This window comes from Vidua macroura, chromosome 8 (assembly GCF_024509145.1).
Source record: "Vidua macroura isolate BioBank_ID:100142 chromosome 8, ASM2450914v1, whole genome shotgun sequence".
NCBI lineage: Eukaryota > Metazoa > Chordata > Aves > Passeriformes > Viduidae > Vidua > Vidua macroura.
In genome coordinates, this window is record NC_071578.1 from 14214395 (window position 1) to 14235222 (window position 20828).

Genomic DNA, 20828 nt, shown 5'->3' on the forward strand with positions numbered 1-20828 from the left:
CACAGCTGGATGCAGGCCACCCCAAGACCCAGACTGGGACTGAGCCCTGAACCAGGATTAGACCCGGATCAGTGCCCAGCCCTGGACTGGGACCGGATCCAGGCTGTGACTGAGCCCTACACCGAATCGGGACCGGCCGGGACGCTGACCACACAGCTCAGCCAGGGCCGACCCCCGTATCTAGACCGGGCCCACCGAGACTCCGCCTCGAGCCTCCCGCCCAGAGCGTGCCGGCCCGCAGGCCCCAGCAGGGAGGCCGGCACGCAGGGCGGGCAGAGCCGGGCGGGCGCGGAGCGCCGAGAGCGGCCCGTTCCGCCCGCGGGCGGGGCTCCAGCGGCGCGCCCGGCCGGCGCTCCCATTGGCCGCGCGCGGGGCTCACGGCGCGCCCGGCCGCGTCACGGGAGCGCGCGGCGGTGTCGGGCCGAGCGCGGCGGGGCCGCTCGGCTCCCGCTCCCGGTCCCGTCATGCAGGCGGTGGAGCGGGACGGGGCGGCAGGCGGCCCCGAAGGGGCGACGGGAGCTCCTGAGGCCCCGCCGGAGCCGCCGCCGCCCAAGGCCGCCGCTGCTTTCGACCTGCTGGAGCTGGTGCGGAGCTACCGGCGGCTGGAGCTCTACCTGGAGCCGCTGCGGGACGCCGCCGAGGGTGTCCGCTCCCTCCTCCGGTAGGTGCGGGCTGGGCCGGGATCGAGACCGGGACCGTCCCCGGGGTCTCATGTCCCTGGCCTTCCCCGCTCTCGGCAGGTGGCAGCGGCCTGTGTGCTCTCTCCTGGTCTGCCTCGGCCTCAACTTCCTCCTGCTCACCCTCGGCCAAGGTGCGTGTCGGGGGTCAGGGCTGGTCCCGTTCCCGGACCCTCCGGGCTGACGCTGTCCCGCCTCTTCCAGCTGCGTGGTACTCGGTGCTCGCCCTGCTGGTCGCGGTGCCGGCCCTGCTGGGTTACCTGCAAGAGACGTGCCGAGCCCGGCCCTCGGAACCCGAGCTGGTGCGCAGGAGGTACCACAGCATCCGCAGGGAGGATCTGCGCAAGGTGCAGCTCTCGCGGCAGGAGGCCATCGCCCAGGTCAAGAGCTTGTGAGTCCCTGGGGCCTCCCCAGCGGTGGGACTGTGGGGGCCTTTGCAGACGGAAAGGCTTCTTGGAGGCTGTGGGGGGCTTGTGCCAGTTTGGCTGCTGTAACCCGCGTCAGTGTGGGGAATGAGGTTGTGTGTTTGTGGGGTTTTTTGTGACTGTCTCATTTGCAGCCTGATCCAGCTGGAGGGGTTTCTGAACGGGATGTGCTGCAGCTGTGAGGCAGTGTACCGTGTGCTGTACTGGGAGAACCCCACCGTCTCTTCCCAGTGAGTAGTACTGGGTGAGGCACCCTGTGGTGGGCTTGGTGGGGAGAGGGCCTCAGCCAGGCCTGCAGTGCTGTGTTTGATTTGTTTGGTACTTGGAGAGAACAGATGGAACACCAGATGAAGGAAGGAGTTTTATGCTGTTGTGTGAGTTGCTCTGACTTGACCACAGTATCCTGCTGTTTTCCACAGGTTTTATGGGGTGCTACTGGGCACTATCTGTGTCCTCTACCTGCTGCCCCTCTGCTGGGTCCTGGCCATCCTCAATAGCACCCTCTTTCTGGGCAACACCCAGTTCTACCAAGGTATGAGACCTGGCTGGAAGTGCCCAGTGTGGGATGGGCTGGGGAAAGGCCCTCTGAAGCCAGGGATCCTTCCCTGGACCTCTCCCTCACATGACCCCACTGTCCCATGTCAGGCTCTGCCATAGACGCTGAACCCCTGTGAAGGCAATGATGTCCTAGGGGTGGTGCTCAGCAGCCCAGGGTGGGTGGTATGGTCCCAGGGCTCAGCTGTTGGAGGTGAGAATCTCTCCTGATGTGTGTCCCAGCCCAGGTGCCATTTCCTTCTCTGTGGTGTGGCAAACCAGGGTCTGTCAATGCAGGCTGTGTGTGAGCCTCTCCATCCCTCTTCATCTCTGACCCTGCTCTTCAGGACTTCAAACACATTCAGTGCCTGTGGCAGTATATGACATAGGCTTGAAAACATGCCATTGGAAGGGAAAGGAGCTCTCTTCTGTGGCTCATGCTAAAGGAGTGTTGGATGTGTCTGAGTTGTGATGTTGGCCCCTGCCGTTCCCTGTCCTGAGCTGGGGTAGGTGGTGGTGGGGGGGTTCCTTTCTGCCCTAACTCTGATGTGTGAACAGAGAAGTGCTCAGGACATCTGATGAGTGAATGATATGTGTCAGTGCCCCACCTTGAGCCCTGGAGATCAGGTCTTGCAGTTGGCTTTTGCGTGATGTGGCTGGGACTAGGGAAATGCCACTCTACTCCATCTGTATTCCCCTTTTAACCAGTGATAATGGAGCTCAAGGCCTCCATTGAGCAGTGTGTGGGCTCCAAACCCCTTGAGAGCACTCCAGAACCTGCTGAACCCCTGCCACCAGCTGCTGCCCCAGATCGGACCCCCACCCCCACCAGTGCAGAGGTGAGATAGGGGCAGGGCTGGCAGTTGTGGGGTGGGAGCTGCGGAGTCAGCCCTTGGGTCTGACCTTGCCTGAGTCCCTCTACACACAAATGTCTTCCAGCTGCCAGCTTTGCTGGAAGCCTGTGAGCCACTCCTGAGTTACTGGGATGCTGCTCTCTGCCCTGGGGACTTGGCTCAGTCCTTTTGCCACATGTAAGGATGTGGTCTGAGGAGGCAGGGGCTCACCTTCTGACACTTGTGTCATCTGTGAGGCTGCCTGGGGCCAAATCCATTGTCCAGAACTTGCCCAGAAATGTGGGGCCACCTTTGAACAGAGACAAGGGAACAGCAGGACTAACTTTGTGAATCTCTTGTAGGACCTTACTCCTGGCAGTGTGGAGGAAGCAGAGGAGGCAGAACCTGATGAAGAGTTCAAAGATGCAATTGAGGTTTGAGGCTGGTTGGGGTGGGCTGTGCCTGCAGGGCAGCTGAGGTGGGAAAGGGACAAAGACCTTGTTGGGCAAACTGGGTCCTCAGAGAGAGTGACTGTGGGGCTGGGTGCCTCTGACTCTTATGTGAACTCACTCTCCTCTCTGTCCATGCTGCGGGAGAAGGAGAACCAGCTGCTGGTCATGGTGAGTACTGCCATGCCAGGGTGTGGTATCTCCTCCCAGCTGGAGCTTTGCCTGGTTTGCCGGTGGCTTGTAGAAATGCCAGGTGGAGCACCCAGCTTGTTGGGTGCCTGCCTCTGGTGTGGGCTGCCCTGCAGCCCTCAGTGTGCCCCCAGCCACCCTGCTGCGCTCAGCTGGCTCTGCTCTCTGCAGGAGGATGATGAGAGCTCTCAGTGCTCAGCAGATTTTGACCTCAGCCTCCCAGACAATGGTTTTATGAGCAAAAATGAGGTGATCCGCAGCAAGGTGTCCCGCCTGACCGAGCGCCTGCGCAAGCGCTACCCCAGCAACAACTTTGGTGAGTTTGGGAGCAGCTGCTTCCTGGGGGAGCTCAGCAGCTTGGGCTCTGTGCTGCTTCCAGTGGTGACCATAGGACTGGGAGTGGAGAGGGTGGTGTGGTACTTGCTAGGCTGTGCTGACACCTTCAGTGACCTTTTCCACTCTGTGGGGAGAATGGTCCCAGCACTCCTAGGAAGGGCAAGGACGGGAAGGTGCAGCAATGTCATCTCTGAGCTGAGCCTTTACAACAGCTACAGACATTCTTGTGCCACTTGCAGCCCCAGGCAGCAGAGCCCTGCCTGACCTCTGCTCTTTCTTTCAGGGAACTGCACGGGCTGTGCTGCCACCTTCTCTGTGCTCAAGAAGAGGGTGAGTCTTCGGCTTCTGCCCCAGCTTGCTGTCTGCACCTGGGGCAGAGGTGTTGGTCATGTCTGGCTTGTCCCATTTTTCTCCAGCAGCTCAGGCGTCTGGCCTCAGTCACAGCCCAAATGACCTCAGCTAAATGCTGGGTGTTGTCACGTGCCTAATGGCACCAGGGATCCCTTGTGTTGTGGATCATTTGTCCATTTACTCCTTTGGAAGCTGCCTCAGGCCAAACTCACGTATTATTGTAGAAGGTACCTGCCCTGTGCCCTGGTTTAGTCCATTTCTTGTGGCCTTTGTGGTGAAGTACAGCATGGGTCTGCTAGTGGGAGACCCTGTTGCCTTATCTGAGCCCTGTGTGTAATGCTTGGCACACAGTCTGTGGGCAGTTCTCAGAAGGAGGTATAGACTTTTGACTCCCTTCACTTACTCTTGGGTTAGTCTGATATACATCTGGGTCTCACCTCCATATTTCTCCACAGCGGAGTTGCAGTAACTGTGGGAACAGCTTCTGCTCCAGGTGTTGTTCCTTCAAAGTCCCCAAGGCTGTGATGGGAGCCACGGGTGAGTTGAAAGGTGGAGGGAAAAGCTTCTGCTTCCACCTGTTCTGTCTGCCCAGGCATTTGCCCCAGACCTGATGGGGAGGGTAGACAGGATGTGCCCAGCACAGCCTGGCTTGGGACAGAGCAGTGATGAATTTGCAGCTCTCGAAGCAGCTTTGTGCTGGGGTCCCTAGCCCATGGTGGGAAAGGGGGATCATCTCTGACATTTGCTTTCCTTTCCAGCCCCGGAGGCTCAGAAGGAGACAGTGTTCGTGTGCGCACTCTGCAACCAGGTGCTCATCAAGTGATGAAACAGGCCCAGCCAGCTCCTGTGTCCTGCACTGCCTGAGACCTGGGACAGCGGGCAGGCACCCTTGCCACTGGGAGCCTGGAGTGTTTGGATCCCAGCATGGCATTCCCCTGCCAGAGGATGCTTGCACTTGTGCTCCTCCTGCCAGCGCCAGGCTGGATGGACCAGCCTCCCTTGCCATGCACCAGCTGGGTCACTGTGGTGGAGCACTGCCCACGGCTGTGCCCCATCCCTGCAGCTGCTCCAAGCCCTGGGTGCTCTCTGGCACTTGCTGTGCCCTGCCACGTGCTTGTCCAGGCCCTTTGGCCTGGCTCAGTGATGGAAGAGCCATCCTTCCTACTCGTGGTCCTGCCTTCACCTCCTGGGTGGGGCAGAACAACCTCAGGGCGCTGTCCCTACCTTTCCCAGCACTGTGCTATAAGTGACTGTATTTTTGGGATCAATTCAGAGCTCCTCCTGCATCCCTTGGGGACTAGCTAGGTCTTTCATCCTGGCTCAGCTGAGACTGCTAGTCACTCCTGTGCTCCTCAGCCTCACTGCCTGCAGATTTAGTCTTTTACCCCTGAATTTGGCTGTAACCCAGAGGAAGAAAGAGAATGAGTTTGCATTGGGCTGTATGGCTGGGTCTCCAGTGTGACAAAAGGCAGGAGTCAGTGCTGCTCTGTGCACTTAGTGACTGCTGCTTTCTACTACAGATTAATATATAAATGCGTATAGAGAATGGCCAATAAATCTCTTGTCCTCAGCTGCCTCTTGTGTCATCCCAGTAAAAGCTGTCCCCATCCCAGGTCACTCTGACACCTCTGTGGCTTTGGCCCCGCTGTCCTGCAGGTGTTCCTGGAGAAATGGTGTTCCTGTGCTATCAGCTCTCCATGCTTTACTGGAATTCCCATCTTCTGTCCTGCTGTAGCCTTGTTTGCCCCCTGCTCAGAGCTGTCTGCAGCTGCCTGTAAGCTGTGCCAGGGCTGGATCCTGCTGGGCTGGAGCCATGGAGCACCTCAGCTCTGACAGGAGCTACTGAGCTTCCTCTGCCTCCCATGGCTGCTCCTTGCCCTGCCCTCCCCGGGTGGTGGTCCCACCAGCTGCCTGTGTGCACAAGGATGACCTTTCCTTGTGTGAACAGCAAAGCTCCCAACTATCCCAGGAATGTGACCCTGGCTGCTGTGCAGCTGGGAGCAGCCATGGCCTGGGTCCCTGCCAGCCAGCTGCAGCTTGCCCCAAGCCAAGGAATCGGGGGAATTGGTGCCCACCACGCTGTGACACCCACTAGTCTGAGAAGTTGCTGGAGCCCAGACCTTGCTGCAGGCTCTACATCCCACCAGTGTGAAAGCTCCTATGTGGCAGGCAGCCTCAACACTTAGCTTAGCTGTGGGCTCATATACTTCAAATGGAAATTTGGAGAAAAGCTGGACTTGGCATCTGATGATGAGGGTGTCTGGCTTTTGCTGGGTGTGCAGGGGACTGGTGTGCAGAGGGCTGAGCAGTTAGTGGGGCAGTGGAGCAGCTGTAGCACTGGGGAGGGGGCTGTGTAGCACTGCAAGAGCTGTGGGTGTGTTTGTGAGGGTGTCTGCAATAGGCTATTACTGGGCTGGGAGGGGTCAGCTTGCTCAGACAAATGACAGTGGGAGGCAGAGGAGCCACTTATATTTCTAGAGAAAACACTTGGAGCAATGAGCACTATGGCCATGTATGTCTGAACACTCTCTGTGAAGATGCTAATGACACAGAATACAGAGGGCTACATATAAACTTAGGCTGTGGGAGATGGAGTTTTATTTATGCTTTTAAAGTTTTGCAATAAAATATCATAATTGACAGAGTTTATTCCTGTGGAAGTGTGCTCAGCAGTCAAGCTCTGAACAAACCTTCTAATAATATTTGATTTGTTTCCCCATTTTTTTTTTCCCAGTGGCCAGGGAGGAGTGCCCATTTCTGGTGTGAGGCTGGGACAGGGGCTGGCTGGCCCATGTTCCTGGCTGGCTGTGGGGCAGGGGCATAGGCACCTCTCCCTGGCCAGAGCTGGAGATTTGGGGCTCTGGAGGCTGACCAGTGGGGCCAAGGCCGTGCCCAAGGAGGGCAGAGGGAGAAGAGGTCACCTCAGAGCAGGGCAGGTGCACAGTGCTCTTGTCAGCCAGAAGAGGGTGGGTGCAGACATCCTGCAGCCTCAATTTCCTTCTTGTCACAGGAGGTGCCCTGAGGCTGGGCCAGCTCCAAAGAGAAGACAGTGTCAGGCAGCCAGGCACTGGGTAAATGTCTTGGCAGCCACCTTCGGCCCCCCTCACCCTTTGGGACGGGTGGATACAAGTACGTGCTGCGGGAACACGACGGGGTCGCTTGAGCTGCCCCCTTGCCAGCTGGGGCTGGGGGAGCCGAGCTGAGCTAAGGGACAGCCCCTGCTGCCATCAGAGGGCTGCCCTGGTCCTTGGGCTTTTGGGAGGGTCCTGGCTAGTGCAGGTGGGTGGCCCTAGGAATCATTTTGGAGGAGGTTGGAGGTTGTGGCATGTGAGGTCTGGCAGCCAAGCAGGGCTGGCAGGGAGCTGCAGAGAGGACTTTCAGATGATATGGTCTGGGGAGGACAGGGTTGGAGGCTGCCTGGTCCAGTATCTGCCCCCTATGATGCTCAGTGCCAGGCTTTTCACAAGTGCTGTGAGCTCCCAGACCACGGATTTATCCCCTGGGGTGACAAAGAAAGAAACTTCCCTGGCAAACCACTGCCATACCCAGCTGTGAGGTTCCAGCAGCAGTGATGGCCCTGTCCCCCCATCCTACTCATCTCAATGTCCTCCCAGGCTCTCTGGAGTGGCAGGGGTGCCTGAGTTTCTAGGCATGCCTGTGACCACTAAGAACCACATCCACTGACCTGGCTGGACTGCCCAGCTTCAGGCTCTGGGCACAGTACCTGGAGTGGGGCAAGAGCCAGATCCTGAGGTGACCTCGCTCCCTCAGGCTGCCTCACTCAGTGGGCAGGACTGGGACCCCCCTCCCATTCTTCTGTGGTCCCTGAGAGAGCCGCAAGGGACGCTCACCCATGAACTGCAGTGAGTGGCACACAGACTTCTCTGAGCTGGAATAATTTACTGTGGTGCTGATGGGCAAGGGGTGCGTGGGCTGGGTCACAGCAGGGTGTGTGCGAGGGATGCAGCAGGGCTGGTCTGAGGCACTTGGAGGTGGACCCGCCTCACACACTGAGCCATGTGGTGTGGGGAGTGGGGGAAGAGTTTGTGCAGCTCTTGGTCTGGCACTTGGTCTGGAGGGAGTCAGTCTGTGGGAACAGAGGGGCAAGAGGGACCTGTCTGGGCTGGGCTGGATCTCTGTGAAGGTGAGATAATCCAGGGCTTGATGTGAGCTCCAGGTGAGGGCATGGGATGTGTTGGTGGGCTGGAATAGGGACTGGGGGGCCTGAGGGTCTGCGGCATATCATGAGGGAGCTGGGCAAAGGACGTGGCTGCAGGGTCGGGGTCCCAGGTGTAGCCAAGAGGGCCAAGCAGGGATCCTAAATGAAAGCAAGGGTCTCTGGGCTTCTCACTGGGGAGCCTGGGAATAGACAAGGGTGTCCAGTACAGACCAGGGCTCACAAACATGCAGAACAAGGGTCCTGGGTCCAGACTAAGCTCCTGGACGGGAGTGGGGGTCCTTGGAGCAGAACAGGGTCCCAGGGGTGCAGAGCAGGGCTCTCGGGAGGAGGCTGGTGTCCTGGCTGTGGATCAGGGCTCCCACAAACACAGCAGGGAATCCTGCAGGTGCAAAGCTGGGTTCTGGGGCACAACCAAGGGGCTGAGGTGAGCAGAGCTGAGGTCCTGGGGTTACAGCCAGGAAAGCCAGGGGTGGGATGTTGGGCCAGTGCAGGAGTTCTGGGAGGAGACAGGGTGGGCAAAAAGCCCTAGTGCTGCCCAGCCCCATAGAGCAGGGGGTGGTAGAGCGGGCAAGGGTAGGAGAACATGAACTTGACTGCAAACTTCATCTCCTTGTTGTGCTTCTGCCAGGGGTAGATAGCCAGGAGGAGCAGGCGGCCGCCCACCTTGCGGCCCATGACCAGGAAGCTGCCACTGAGGCTGTCAAGCTGGGGGCAGGGGCAGGCACCTGCATTCCTCATGTGCAGCACCATCTTCTTGGTGTCCTTGCGCTTCAGCGGGCCCAGTTTCAGCACCTTCTTCTTCTGGGCAGCCACCAGCCGCCGCTCCCCGTTCTCCTCCGTCATCTCCTTGATGCGCATTTTCACCACTGTGTGGGGCAGCCGTGGGGCACGGTTGGGGGAAGGGAGCACTGCTGGGGTGCTGGGGAGGGGAGGGTCTGGGCCGGGCACCTGTGAAGGACAGGGTGCAGCCCATCCCTGGGTTGGGTCTCTGGGGAAGTTACTGTGTGGGGAGGGGAGAGGGTTGTTGGGGGGGGTCCAGCAGAGGCCCCCAGTGACCCTCCCAAATGTCTTCTCCCTATCCCCCACCAATGTCTTCTCCTGTGGTGCACCCATCCCATGTACGAAGGGTCCAAGGGAATGGCTCTGGGGTCTCCCATGGGGCTGTCCCCATACAACCCCACCCTCTGGCCACCTCCCACCCCAGCTGCCAGACCGAGGGGAGGCAGACCCTTGTCCAGGGGAACTGGGAAGGAGACCCCAGCACTCACCAAAGTCACTGGAGCACATCTGCTCCATCATGCCATCCGCCTTGTGCTCCATCTCACACTGTGTGCAGATCTTGGACACTGTGGTGAGAGACCAGTTACTATCACAGCTTCATGCTGCTGGCACTTGTCACCTGGGCCAGCTCCTCGGGGACACGCTTGGGAGAGCCCCAGCAGCTCCTCTGCTCCCTAGATAGCTGTGCTGGGGTGATGCAGAGAGGCACAGAGCACCTTGCTGGCCAGGGTCATCCCCCAGGAGGGGAAGAGATATGGGGACACCCTCCCATCAGATGCTGGCACCTTGAAGCACAGCAACAGTAAGGGTGGTCCCAGCCTAAAGGCTGTCATAGCCGTGACCCTGACCCTAGGCTGCCTTTGGGTGACGTCCCCTCTCCTGCCTGAGGGGACAGCCACCCTGCAGCAGCAGTGTAGTGCTGACACCCGCAGGTGCAGAACGCTCTCTTGCTGCGGACATGGGACCCAGTGGGAGCAGAGGGACACAGTGCTGTGGTGGATCCGCCAGCGGCTCCCACCTCATCCCGTGCTCTTCCTCATCCCACGACAGTTCTGTGCAGGCAGCTGGGAGCACAGTGCTCCTGGGCAATGAGTGCCCAGACAAAGCTGATCCTGTGCCCACTCCTGGCCTGTTCCAGACAGAGAGTCCTTGGCCAACACCGGTGTCCTGGGCTGTGCTTCGAGGGGTGAAGGGGTGGCTCTGCAGGGGCTCCACATGCATTCCCATCCCATTACAGTACCCTCCCCACTTACCTGGTGGTGGTGTGGCTTTGCTGTTTCCAAACTGGACGGCGATACAGAGCTCATGGTCAGAGGGGAACTTGCCACAGTGCAGCATCTCAGGCCAGGGGAAGCCGTAGGACTCCATGACAGGGGCACAGGAGTCACGTACCACCTCACAGAGGGAGCGGCAGGGGTAGACGGGCCGGTCGAGGCAGACAGGGGCGAAGAGGGAGCAGAGGAAGAGCTGGGTGTCGGTGTGGCACTGCTTGGCGAGCAGGGGCACCCAGCTGCCAGCCTGCTGCTTGGCTTCGGCCATGGTCTCGTGCTCCAGCAGGTTGGGCAGCCGCATGCGCTTGTAGCCCACGTCGCGGCAGAGCTGCATGTCGGGCGGGATGTCGAGGCACTGCGGCTCCCGCCCGTAGAAGCGCCCGTGGGGCAGGCTCTCGGGCTGCCACCCATAGTAGTCGTAGTGCTGCCCGCCGCCCAGGGACCCTGCGAGCACCAGCGACAGGGCCAGCAGCGCCGTGCCTCGGGAGCCCGGGTGGATGCCCGCCCGCGGCATCGCCGCTGCGCGCCTGCCGCTGCCGGCCGCGGCTGCCGAGCGGGACGGGAGCGTGGCTCGGCACCCTGCCTGCTCCCTTAGCGCCTCCCACGCTCGCTGCCCTTTCTAAGGAGGTTGGAGACCTCGCCGGCAGCCAATCTGCTCTGCCTGCCGGGCCCCCCGGGGCTGGCCCCCGGCTCCCCCTAGTCTGCCCGCACCGCTGCCACCTCCCTCCCTCCCTCGCCGGCACATGGTGCTCCAATGCCTCTCGCCCTCCCAGGGAGACCCCCTGCATGCACCCCCCAGTCCACCCTGGCTCTGTGTACCCCTAGGGTGATGTTTTCTAGAAGGGCTGGCTCGCCTGTCCCATGGTGATGTGTTGTGGCCACAAGTTGCCCCAGTTATTCACCAGTCCCGCTGCCCCCATCCCACCTAGCACCCCAGAGGCATGCTCTGTTAGGGGCAGGGGACCCTGCTTCCTACCCTGTGCCAGCCCACTTCCCACTCTTTTCTCCCAAGACGATATGCTTGGGGTGCTGGGGTCTAAGGAAGAGGACACCCCAGAAGCTTCACGCTGCAGCCTTGGGAGGGCTCCTGTAGCCAGGTGCCAGGTGTGCCATCAACGAGGTGATGCCATGGGCATGGGGTCCTTATTCCTCATGGATGGTTCTGCCAGCATGCACCTTGGGCAGTCCATGGTCTGCTGGCACAGGCATAGCTGGGATTACACCTTCCAGCAAAGGGCTTGCACCCAGGCCCTGCCAGTGCTCAGGTTGTGGGCAAAGATAGAGCCCAAGTGACGTGAGGGTCCTGCCCGGATGACATTCCCCCATTCCCTTGGAGATGGGGGGGTGCAAGGCTTAAGACCCCATTAGAAACCCATTTGTCTGCAGGGGTTATCTGAGGCACCCCTCCCTTTCCCATGATCGATGCCCCTGCCTGGCCAACGGGCTTTGGGCCGCCGCTGGTCCCTGCCCACCGGATAAGGCAGCTCTGTTAATGGGCAATAGAGCAAACAGTCCAGTGCAGGCAGTGATAGCAGCTGCTCTTTGCCCTGGGCTGGGGGCAGGGACTGTCCCCCCAGCCCTGGTGGGGTACATCTGCTTTGGGGCAATGCTGGGAACCTCAGCTGCACAACCTGCCCACCCTGCCCATGCCATCTGTGCTCAGCACCCATCACTGCATCACCCAGTAACGCTTGCTCCCAGCCCGAGGGTGGGCTGGGCTCATCCCACCCCAGCCAAGCCCCGGAGATGGCACCATTAATGTGTAACTGCCGGGAGCCCGATAAGATACAGCAGCCTGTTATCAGGGCTGCCTGGTAGCAGGAGGGAGGGTGATCGAGGAGTCGGGCTGTCACGGCAGGAGTAAGATTGTCTGGAGATAAATGCTGATAGAAAATAGCTAATCCGTGATGGATGGGCTTGGGCAGGGTGTAATTGCCATGGGAGCTGGGCTGGGAGGGGGCTCCTGAGGCCTGGGAGCGGAGGCAGAGGGAGGCTGGGGGTGCAGGGTGGAGCTGCCAGCGTGCGGATGCTGAGCACAGTGTGCCATGTCCCTGGGCTGTTCCCGTGGCATTGCCAGCACTGTCCTGCTCTTGACCATGGAGCAGCTCCTGGCTCTCAGCCTGCCCCATCCCACAGCCCAGTCTGGCCTCTACATCCCCAGTTCCTCCCAGGAAGGTGTTGGAGGTGCTGAGCACTCTGTGCCAGCTGGCACTGCAGCAGATGAAGGTGAGGGGGCTGGCGAGGCTGGGGCTGAGCAAGAGTCTCCCTGCCAGCTGCCCCAGTTCCCTCATCTGTCATGACGCCTTCATTAGAGCCCTGAGTCACCTCCCGGCCATGCTGCGGGGAGCAGGGCTGCCCCCTGCTCCCCCCCGTAGGGTGTCCTGGCAGCCTTACCTCCGAGCTAAGGCCGTGCCTCTGCTCTGGGGAGCCCCTGCTGCACTCGTGCTGCTTCCTTAACCCCTTCCCAGCCAGGATGTCCCAGGCTGATCTGGGCTGTATCCCGGAGAAGGGGATGGACCCAAGACAGCTGTAGCTGGCACCCTTCCCTGCGTCTTGTCTGTGCAGGCTGCTCCAGTGCCCACATCCCCGTTCTGCACCCATGCAGCTGTCTGTGAGATGGACACTTGCTCCTGTCACTCCAGAAAGCTGGCTGTGCCACCGCTTGTGTCACTGCCTGTGCCACTTGTCCCAGCAGCGAGACCGGAAGCGCGGCTATGAAGGCTGCCTCCTCTGCGGTGGGGACCTCGGGGACGGCCAGCCAGGGTGGCACAGTAAGAGCATATCACCTGGGGGTGCTCCCTCGACACTCCGGACCCTCCCTGTGGAGGACCCGTGTCTGGTTGTAGCACAGAGCAGATCCTGCAGCAGGGAAGCGGGAGGCTCCCAGGAAAGGAGCAGCTGAGCAGGGTCCCGGCAGCCTCCTTCCATCCTTGTGTCCCCACCCACTCTCCTGCCGCAGCTTTGGGTGCTACAGACCTTGTTTCTGTCAGCAGAGATGCATCCCCTGGGCCTGGCTGGGTGGGCTGAGTGGGTCTCCCTCCCATCCTCGTCTTTCCCCACCTCTCACCCTTCCTGTCCCAGTCCCGCACTGGTTCCTGGGCTGCACCCAGTGCGGAGCAGGGCCTTTGGGAGAGGATGGCGCACCGCGGCTGTCCATGCGCAGTGCCAGGACGGGACGGCACGCTGGCACTGTCCGTGCAGGGACACGTGTCCCATGGCGTCCAGCAGCTCCCAGGAGAGAGCAGCCTGGCCGGGGGCAATGCTGGGCTGGCAGCACGGCTCCGTGGGGGTGGTCCTGCCTGGGAGTGGCCGCGGGAGGTTGGGGCACGACTGGGGACACCGTGGGGTCGAGGTTGCCCGGGGGTAATGTGGGACCATCGGGGAGGGCAGCGGGGAGGGTCAGCAACTGCCGTGCACTTGCCCTGCGCCCACACACGCTCCCGCTGCCCGGCAGCCCCAGGAATGTGCTGGCAGCGCTCCCGGCCCAGCTGCGGAGCCCAGACTGCCCCGGCGCCCTCCCAGCCCCCACCCAGCACCTCCTGGCCCTGCCCAGTTCCTGCCAGCTTGCACACAGACCCTCCCTGTTCGCTGCCGGACACCCCGATCCCGGCCCCCGGCATTTGGTCCTACTCAGCGGGGCAGGGAGGGGGCATGTCGCGTGTGCAGACCCTCTGAGGACGAGTCCCTTTCCCTCACAGCGTGGCACCATGCCTGGGGACCTTCTCTACAGTGCTGTCTGTCCCTCCCCGCCCCACCACGTCTGCTCCCACCACAGCCCCATGCGCGGTGTGGGAGCAATCCTCACACAGTCCCTGCTCCCAGCTGGCACCTTTGCTAAGGCAGACCTTGGCACCTTGCTCTGAAACCACATCCTCCTCTGCTTGCCCATGTGTAGGAGGGTGCTGTGTCTCCCAGTGCCTGTGGAATCCTGTGGGATGTGCTGGGGGGCTGCCCCCATCATCTGCAGGGGCTCCCAGTACTCTGGGGGTCCTAGAACCACCCCTCCAGATGGACACAGCTGGACTGCAGGTGCCACAGAGGGGTGTCCACACTCAGGTTGCCCAGTCTGTAGGGTCAGTTGGCCAGCTGGCCCCAGTTTGGGGCACTCTCCTTGTTCTATGTGAAGGGGCAGGCTGGGGCATTTGGAGCTGTTTTCCAGAGGCTCACAGTGTGGGGGCCCCGTCCCCCTCCCTTTTCCCTCCCAGGTGCACACACCTGGGATCTCTCAGAAAAGGTTATCAGCTAATCACGCTGTGTTTGTGCCTCCCAAATGTCACCGTTGTCCTCACTGGAACAGTGAGCTCATGCTCCCTACCATTACTGAAAGCACTTCCAGTGCTAGGAGAAACAGCTGCCATGCCCTTCTGTGGCCCCTTTGAAGCAGAGCTGGAGCTGCTGACAGCTCTGACAGGCTGGAGAGGGGTCCAGCAGGCAGTGGGTGCAGGATGGAGCCACAGGGGTTGATCTCAGACTGCAGGGCTGCAGGGCTCCAGCTGTCCTCCACAGGCCTCGGTCATCCTTGTACTGCAGGGTTGAGATGCTGGGATGAGGTGCAGCCCCATGCACCCAGAGACACACAAAGGACACCCCCTGGTCCTGGTTTGGGAGCCAAGTGCAGGGCTCTGCAGGGGCAGAGCAGGGAGCCCTTGGAGCAGGGGCCCTGCTGGGCCATGCCTGCTGTGGTGTGATGGGCACAGGAACGTTGTCTGTTGAGGGCTGGCCATAGGGGTACCAAGTGTGCCCCATGTCTGTCCCATGGGGCCAGGGGCAGGGCCTCTGGGAGCTGAGCCAGGGCCAGGGGCAAGGAAAGATCTGTGGGGTCTGTCTGCAAGTCAGGTCAGAGCTGCCTCACCCCAGGAGCAAGGGAAGAGCCAGGCAGGGCAGTAAAGGCAACTCTGGCACCAGCCATGCCAATCCCTGCTGCTGGGCAGCCTGAAAAATCACCCCTTTGGGCCGAGCAGAAGGGTCAGAGCCCTGCCAGGACCCCTCACAGTGCAGTGGTCTGGGGAGGGCAGCAGGGCCATGCAGCACATTGAGGCTACCCCGAGGCCCTGCTGTCCCTGCTCCTACTGCCTGGGCTTCCATTGGCTATGCCAGCTCCCCTCCTCTGCCCTACCCTGCTGGAAGCCATAGCACGGCATGGCATGGCATGGCATAGCACCAGCCTGTTCCTTCTGCATGGAAACCAGCAGGGTCTGTCCCTGCTCTGGCTAAAACTGGAAAGCCCATGCCACCACACCCTGCACGGGGGAGCTGTCAGACCCCAGTGGGCTCTGGAGATGCCAGGGTCCACAGGCACTACAGGCAGGGCCGGGGTCTGTGTGGTGATGGGGAGTGCTTTGGGACAGGTCCGTGTCCTGCCTGCCACTGGACAAGGCCTGGTCCTGGGCAGTATGGCTGGCAGAAGGCAGCTCCCTATGGTGGGGTAATGTCCCACCAAAGGATACTCCTTGACACATGCAGACAGCAGGTCCATGGCCTGTGAGGCACATGGAGCCCAGAACTGAAAGTTCTTTGCTTGGGCTGGGTTGGTGTAGCTAGAGGAGACAACCCTGGGGCAACACTACAGGATGTGGGATGGGCAGAGCCTGGGATGGCAGGGAGAGCTCATCCCCCCGGCTGCTCTCGGCCCCTCACTGCAGAATAGGAGAGCAAACTTCATCTCCTGGCAGGCACAGTATTGCCATGGCAACCGGCAGGACCTGCCAGGCGGGCAGGCGAGCACTGACGTGGCAGTGGCATGCAGCACAGGAAGGAGATGGGATCCAGGGTCTGGGTCTGGGGACATCTGAGGACAGGCTTAGGGGTGTGAGCACATTGCATGTGCACCTGGGTGAGCACCTCGGGTGCATGGGGTGTGCAGGCAGATGTGGGCATTTGAGTACATGCACGAGTGCCTGTGCCAATGTGCATGCATGTGTTTGGGTGCATGGGAGACTTCACACACCACCCTCTCAAGGGGCGTCCTTTGGTTTTGTGGCACCGTCAAGGCAGGGTGTACCTCACTGCTCTGCAGTGTGGGCTGGCAGGCTTGCTCTGAACCTTGGGAGCAGCAGGTTTCCCCAAAAGCTGTGGGATCCATAGCTTTGTGTCTGTGGAGAAGATGAGCCCTCCAACTGGGGTCTCTGACTGCATGGGTCCTTTGGTCCCTTGGTCACAAACCCTGCCACGCTCCAGAGAAAGGGGCTGCCTACCAACCACCCCAAGGCCCTGCCTCTATTTGCTCTGCCCAAAGCCTGGGCTGGTGCTCCGAGCAGGGAGCAGGAGTCAGGCAGTGCTACCCCCTGTTCTGCAGGCAGCTGGTTATGATGTGTTTGCTGTGTTAGCTGGATTAACTGTGCATTGGCTGTGTGATAGCTGTGTGTTAGCTGTGTGTTCACTGTGTGTTCTGTGTTAGCTGTGTGTTCGCTGTATGTTCGCTGTGTTAGCTGTGTGTTAGCTGTGTGTTAGCTGTGTTTTAGTTGTGTTAGCTGTGTTAGCTGTGTGTTCGCTGTGTGTTAGCTGTGTTTTAGCTGTGTTTGCTGTGTGTTAGCTGTGTTTGCTGTATTAGCTGTGTGTTACCTGTGTTATCTGTGTTTGCCACGTTTGCTGCCAGAGCAGATGTTCCGGCAGGACCCGGTGCTGCCTCCAGCATGGCCCAGGTGCTGAGGGAAGGCTGGCTGCTCTCCTGCCTGCTGAGGGCCCTGTGCCCAGCTACTGCATCCCTCGCTGCACTACAGCCCCAGCTGGGAGCCCCCCTTCTTTGCCTCTCGGGAGAGTCTCTGTTCCCCCCTTTTGGCATTTCTCCGGCTCTAATTGAGCTGTCAATGGGCAGAGATAACAGGGAATTCGTTAGCTCTGCTCTTTGATGTCTGCCCGCGCTCTGCACCAGCTGCAACTCCTTCGCAAACAAACAGCCTCAGATGAGGTCCCTCGGCACGGCTTGGGACGGTCTGCCAGTCCCACGGTCGACTCCCCAAATCCCTGCCGGGCCAGCCTCACGGCCGCTCACACCCTCTGTTACCTCCGGCGGCACCCCCTCGGCAGCCAGGTTTCCCCCCAGGGACCTACAGCGGCATCCCGAGGATATCCGGGCTTCGGCACTCGCCGTGCCAGACCCCCGGGACGCAGAGCAGCAGCCTTCCCTCGCAGCCCCTCTCCGGAGCCAGCCCCGGGGCAGCCGGTACCGCCGTCCGCAGCACCGGGGGCCGCGTCCTCCAGGGGCTCCGTGCCGGCGGCGGCAGGCGCCCATCCCCGGTGCCTCGGGGCGGGCCGCGGCGGACCGGGCGGCTGCGCACACGGGGCGGCCGGGCCCGCCTCCGCCTCTCGGCTCGGCAGCACCGCGGACAGCGCCCGGCCCCGCGCGGCTCCGCCCGGCCCCGGAGACGGCGCCGGTCCGGCCCGGTCCCCCCGGCGCGGCACAGCCCGGCCCGGCGCCCATGGCCACGGAGGTGGGTGCGCGGCGGCACGGCGGGGGCGCCCCGGCGGCGGCACCCCCGGGCCGGGCTGCGGCGGAGCTCCCCCGCCCTGCGCTGCCCTCCGCCAGCCGCTGCCTGGGCGCGGCACGGACAGGGTCTGCCCGCGTGGGGTGCGCTGCTGCGGGAGGACGGCGTGGGGCTGGGGTCCGTGGGGAGAGCAGTGTGGGGCTGGGGGCTGCGAGGGCTCCATGGGCGCAGAAAGGCCGGTGAGGTGCCTGAAGGGGTGTGAGGGTGCAGGGTGGCTGCAGGGTGCCTTTGGTGAAGGCTGGAGCGTGTCTGGGTTGGGCTGTGGGACTGGGGGTTCTTCTCCCAGATGCCGTGGGTCGGACGCGGGACAGCGTCAGACGGTCTGTGGGGCACGGAGCAGGTAGTCGCCCCACGTCACCCAGAGGAAGCGCGGGGAGGGGTCTGATGCCTGCCCTTGGCACAAACTGGCGCCTCCATCCCCTTCTCCAGCCACCAAAGCTGTCCCGCAGCTCGGGGGCTGCTGGCACGGGCTCTCACACCCTGTGGGGAGTCAGGGCTCAGCACCCGCTGCCGGGGCTGCCGGTCCTTTTCATGAAGACGCCCCACTGCAGCCTGCCCACCCACTGTGCCGCTGTTGCAGCCTCGTTGCCCAGTCCCTGCTCCTGCTCGGCTCATTCCCGTCCTCCTGCCTGGGAGGCTGTTGGGTTGGCTGTGTTCTGGGGCACTGCTGGGGACAGGGGGCTGTCCTCTCCCCGGACCACGGCCCGCTGGTGATGCACGCTCTTGCATGCAGGAACCGCTGGGGGTGAGACCAGACACCAGCCCGGGACGAGAGCACACGCACTCACCCTCATTCCGAGCAGGGGCCTGCCACAGCATCCTTCCCTTGCTGCCATCCTCCCCTCGCTCCCCGCCTCGCACCTCCAGCGCCAAGCTGTGCTCATGGTGTGACACAGCCTGCGCTAGGGGCTCCCTGCCGCGGGCTGTGTGAGCCTGCAGCCCCTGACACTGGGGGAATGGCGCTGCTCCCCAGGCCTCTGCCCTCCAGCAGGGAAGCCCAGCAGCCTTGGCTGCAGGCCCCCATCTCACCCTCTGCCCTCAGGTGCACAGCCTGCAGGAGCTGCGGCGCAGCGCGTCCCTGGCCACCAAGGTCTTTGTGCAGCGGGATTACAGTGACGGGACCACGTGCCAGTTCCAGACAAAGTTTCCCCCTGAGCTGGAGAGCCGGGTAGGGAGTCTGAGAGGTTGTCAGGGTGGGGGGGGGGTGCCCTATAGGGACTCAGAGGGAAGAAGGGTCTAAAGGTATGGAGACTTACAGGGGTGTTGCATGGCCCTGGGCCAGCCAGTGCTGCTGGGGGTGTGAAATCACAGCTGGCTTGGCTGCTGTGTAAGGGCTTTGGTGCTCCTGGGGACTGGGAGGCTCTGGTGAAGGCTACAGGTGCAGCTGGTCTTGCTACGGGTGGGAGGTGGGCAGGGCCCTGCGAGCTGAGGCATCAGCTGGGCAGGGAAGAGAGAGTTAAGTGCTCTCCAAGTCCCCCCAGGAAAGGGGACAAAGCGGTGCAGGGAGTCAGTCCCTGGCCAGACTCCTCTTCACCCTGGCTTCTGTCCTAGATTGAGCGGCAACTTTTTGAGGAAACCGTGAAAACCCTAAATGGCTTCTACGCCGAGGCGGAGAAGATTGGGGGCAGCTCATACCTCGAGGGGTGCCTGGCCTGTGCCACTGCCTATTTCATCTTTCTCTGCATGGAGACACATTATGAGAAGGTGCTGAGGTGCAGGGGAGGGTTCAGGGATGGGCACAGCTGGCAGTGGGCACAGGGATGGCTCAGGGGTGTCACAGGGAACATGGGACTGGAGGCCAGAGTAGACAGCAATGCTGGCAGGCCCTGAGTGTCCGTCCCTGTGCTGACAGGTCCTGAAGAAGATCTCCAAGTACATCCAGGACCAGAATGAGAAGATCTATGCGCCACGGGGGCTGCTGCTCACTGACCCCCTGGAGCGTGGCATGAGGGTCGTATCCTTTGGGCAGTGGGATGCTTGGGATGGCAAGGGTGAAGGGAGACTGGGCGTGGGTTCTGGGCAATTGGGCTGGCACATCTCACCGATGATCCTTAGCAGGGTCCAGATCGAGATCTCCATCTACGAGGACCGGTGCAGCAGCGGCAGCTCCAGCAGTGGCAGCTCCAGCAGCAGCAGCGGTGGTGGTGGGGGCGGGGCGGGGGGCCGGTGACTGGCAGGGAGTCCCTGCAGGGACTCGTACTGCCGGGACAGTGGCCTCTCCGAGCTCCGCAGGCTGCACTACCAGAGCACCCGCTTCTGAGAGTGCAGGAGGGGGAGGGTGGGGCTGCCGATCCCCATCTGCTCTTTGTCCCCCGCAGTGGGTCTGCCCCTGACCAGACCCACTGTGGGCAGGGACTGATACTGGGGCATGCCAGGTGCTTCCCACTGAGCCAAACTCTTGCCAAGGGGCTCCTACAGCCCTCCATGTGCTTGGTGCTGCTGCCCCTGCTGCAAGCAAAAGGAGCTTGCCCTGCTACGGGCAGTCCCAGCTGGCAGTGTCCCTGTTGCCGTGCACGGGGGAGCGCTGGCACTGGCAAAGCCTCAGGCAGCGCTAAGCAGGGGATGCACAACCCCACACTCACAGACACTGACAGCTCTTGCTGCACCCCCTCCTGGGGCACCCTGCTCTTGGTGCTGTGGTGTGGCTCAGCTGCTGCTTGTCCACCGTTCAGGGGGCCTGGCAGAGCACTGGTGCTGCTTCTTCTGCATGATGGGCCATGCATTCACCCCAGCTCTACGCCACCCGCTGCCCCATTGCTGCTCTCCTGGCACCTTCCCCCATCTGGCACTACATCCTCTCCAGCAGCATCCTTCACTGCCAGGACACTGGGCACTTGCTTCTGCTCCCTGCATGACCTGCTGCCATCCCCAGCTGGACCCACGCATTTCTCCAGCCCAGTGTCCAGGCCAGGGAGCTGCAGTGCTGGGCGTGATGCTGCCCCTGTGCCACGTGCCCTGGGCTCATTCACGGCCCGGCACTGTCGAGGTGGATCTGCAGCATGGGTGAGGCAGGTTCCCTGCCCAGTCCTGCCAGAGTTTCCCTGTACCTAGCTGCCAGCAGCCCCCTGCCTACTCTGCCCCATGACCTGCCCTAATGCAGGGAGGGTGCCCAGTGGAGCAGCTCCATAAGGACCCTTCCTCTCACACTGTTGAGTCCTTCCCTGCCCATATGTCCTGCATGCATCTGCCACCAGTGCCCCATTTCTCAGCCTGGTCTGGAAGAGGGGACCTCGAGGGGCACCTGGGCCTGGTGGCAAGGTGTGGAGGTTCATGGTCTAGGGTCAGATAGGGGGGAAGAGGAGGGTCCCTGTGACATCCA

General features: G+C 61.7%; 3 protein-coding genes across 4 annotated transcripts; 2 read left to right on the forward strand and 1 right to left on the reverse strand.

Annotated features, from left to right (window-relative positions):
* Positions 1 to 396: 396 nt before the first annotated feature.
* ZFYVE27 (zinc finger FYVE-type containing 27) lies at positions 397 to 5364 on the forward strand. Of its 2 annotated transcripts, XM_053983863.1 has the most exons (12): positions 397 to 661; positions 741 to 811; positions 882 to 1068; positions 1237 to 1332; positions 1522 to 1634; positions 2345 to 2475; positions 2832 to 2903; positions 3069 to 3089; positions 3279 to 3423; positions 3727 to 3773; positions 4250 to 4331; positions 4553 to 5364. In XM_053983863.1, exons 1-12 carry the CDS (start codon positions 465 to 467, stop codon positions 4615 to 4617), a joined length of 1227 nt encoding a protein of 408 aa, XP_053839838.1. In that variant the 5' UTR covers positions 397 to 464; the 3' UTR covers positions 4618 to 5364. The 2 variants fall into 2 exon arrangements, with proteins under 2 accessions (XP_053839838.1, XP_053839839.1); XM_053983864.1 differs by lacking the exon at positions 3069 to 3089.
* Positions 5365 to 6342: 978 nt separating this feature from the next.
* Positions 6343 to 10566, reverse strand: SFRP5 (secreted frizzled related protein 5). Its single transcript, XM_053983865.1, has 3 exons — positions 10008 to 10566; positions 9243 to 9320; positions 6343 to 8840 (listed from the first exon to the last, which is right to left on the reverse strand). Exons 1-3 carry the CDS (start codon positions 10537 to 10539, stop codon positions 8500 to 8502), a joined length of 951 nt encoding a protein of 316 aa, XP_053839840.1. The 5' UTR covers positions 10540 to 10566; the 3' UTR covers positions 6343 to 8499.
* A 6779-nt stretch (positions 10567 to 17345) lies between these two features.
* On the forward strand, positions 17346 to 19766 carry GOLGA7B (golgin A7 family member B). Its single transcript, XM_053984263.1, has 5 exons — positions 17346 to 17455; positions 18552 to 18677; positions 19061 to 19213; positions 19362 to 19463; positions 19575 to 19766. Exons 1-5 carry the CDS (start codon positions 17444 to 17446, stop codon positions 19677 to 19679), a joined length of 498 nt encoding a protein of 165 aa, XP_053840238.1. The 5' UTR covers positions 17346 to 17443; the 3' UTR covers positions 19680 to 19766.
* The last annotated feature ends 1062 nt before the right edge of the window (positions 19767 to 20828 follow it).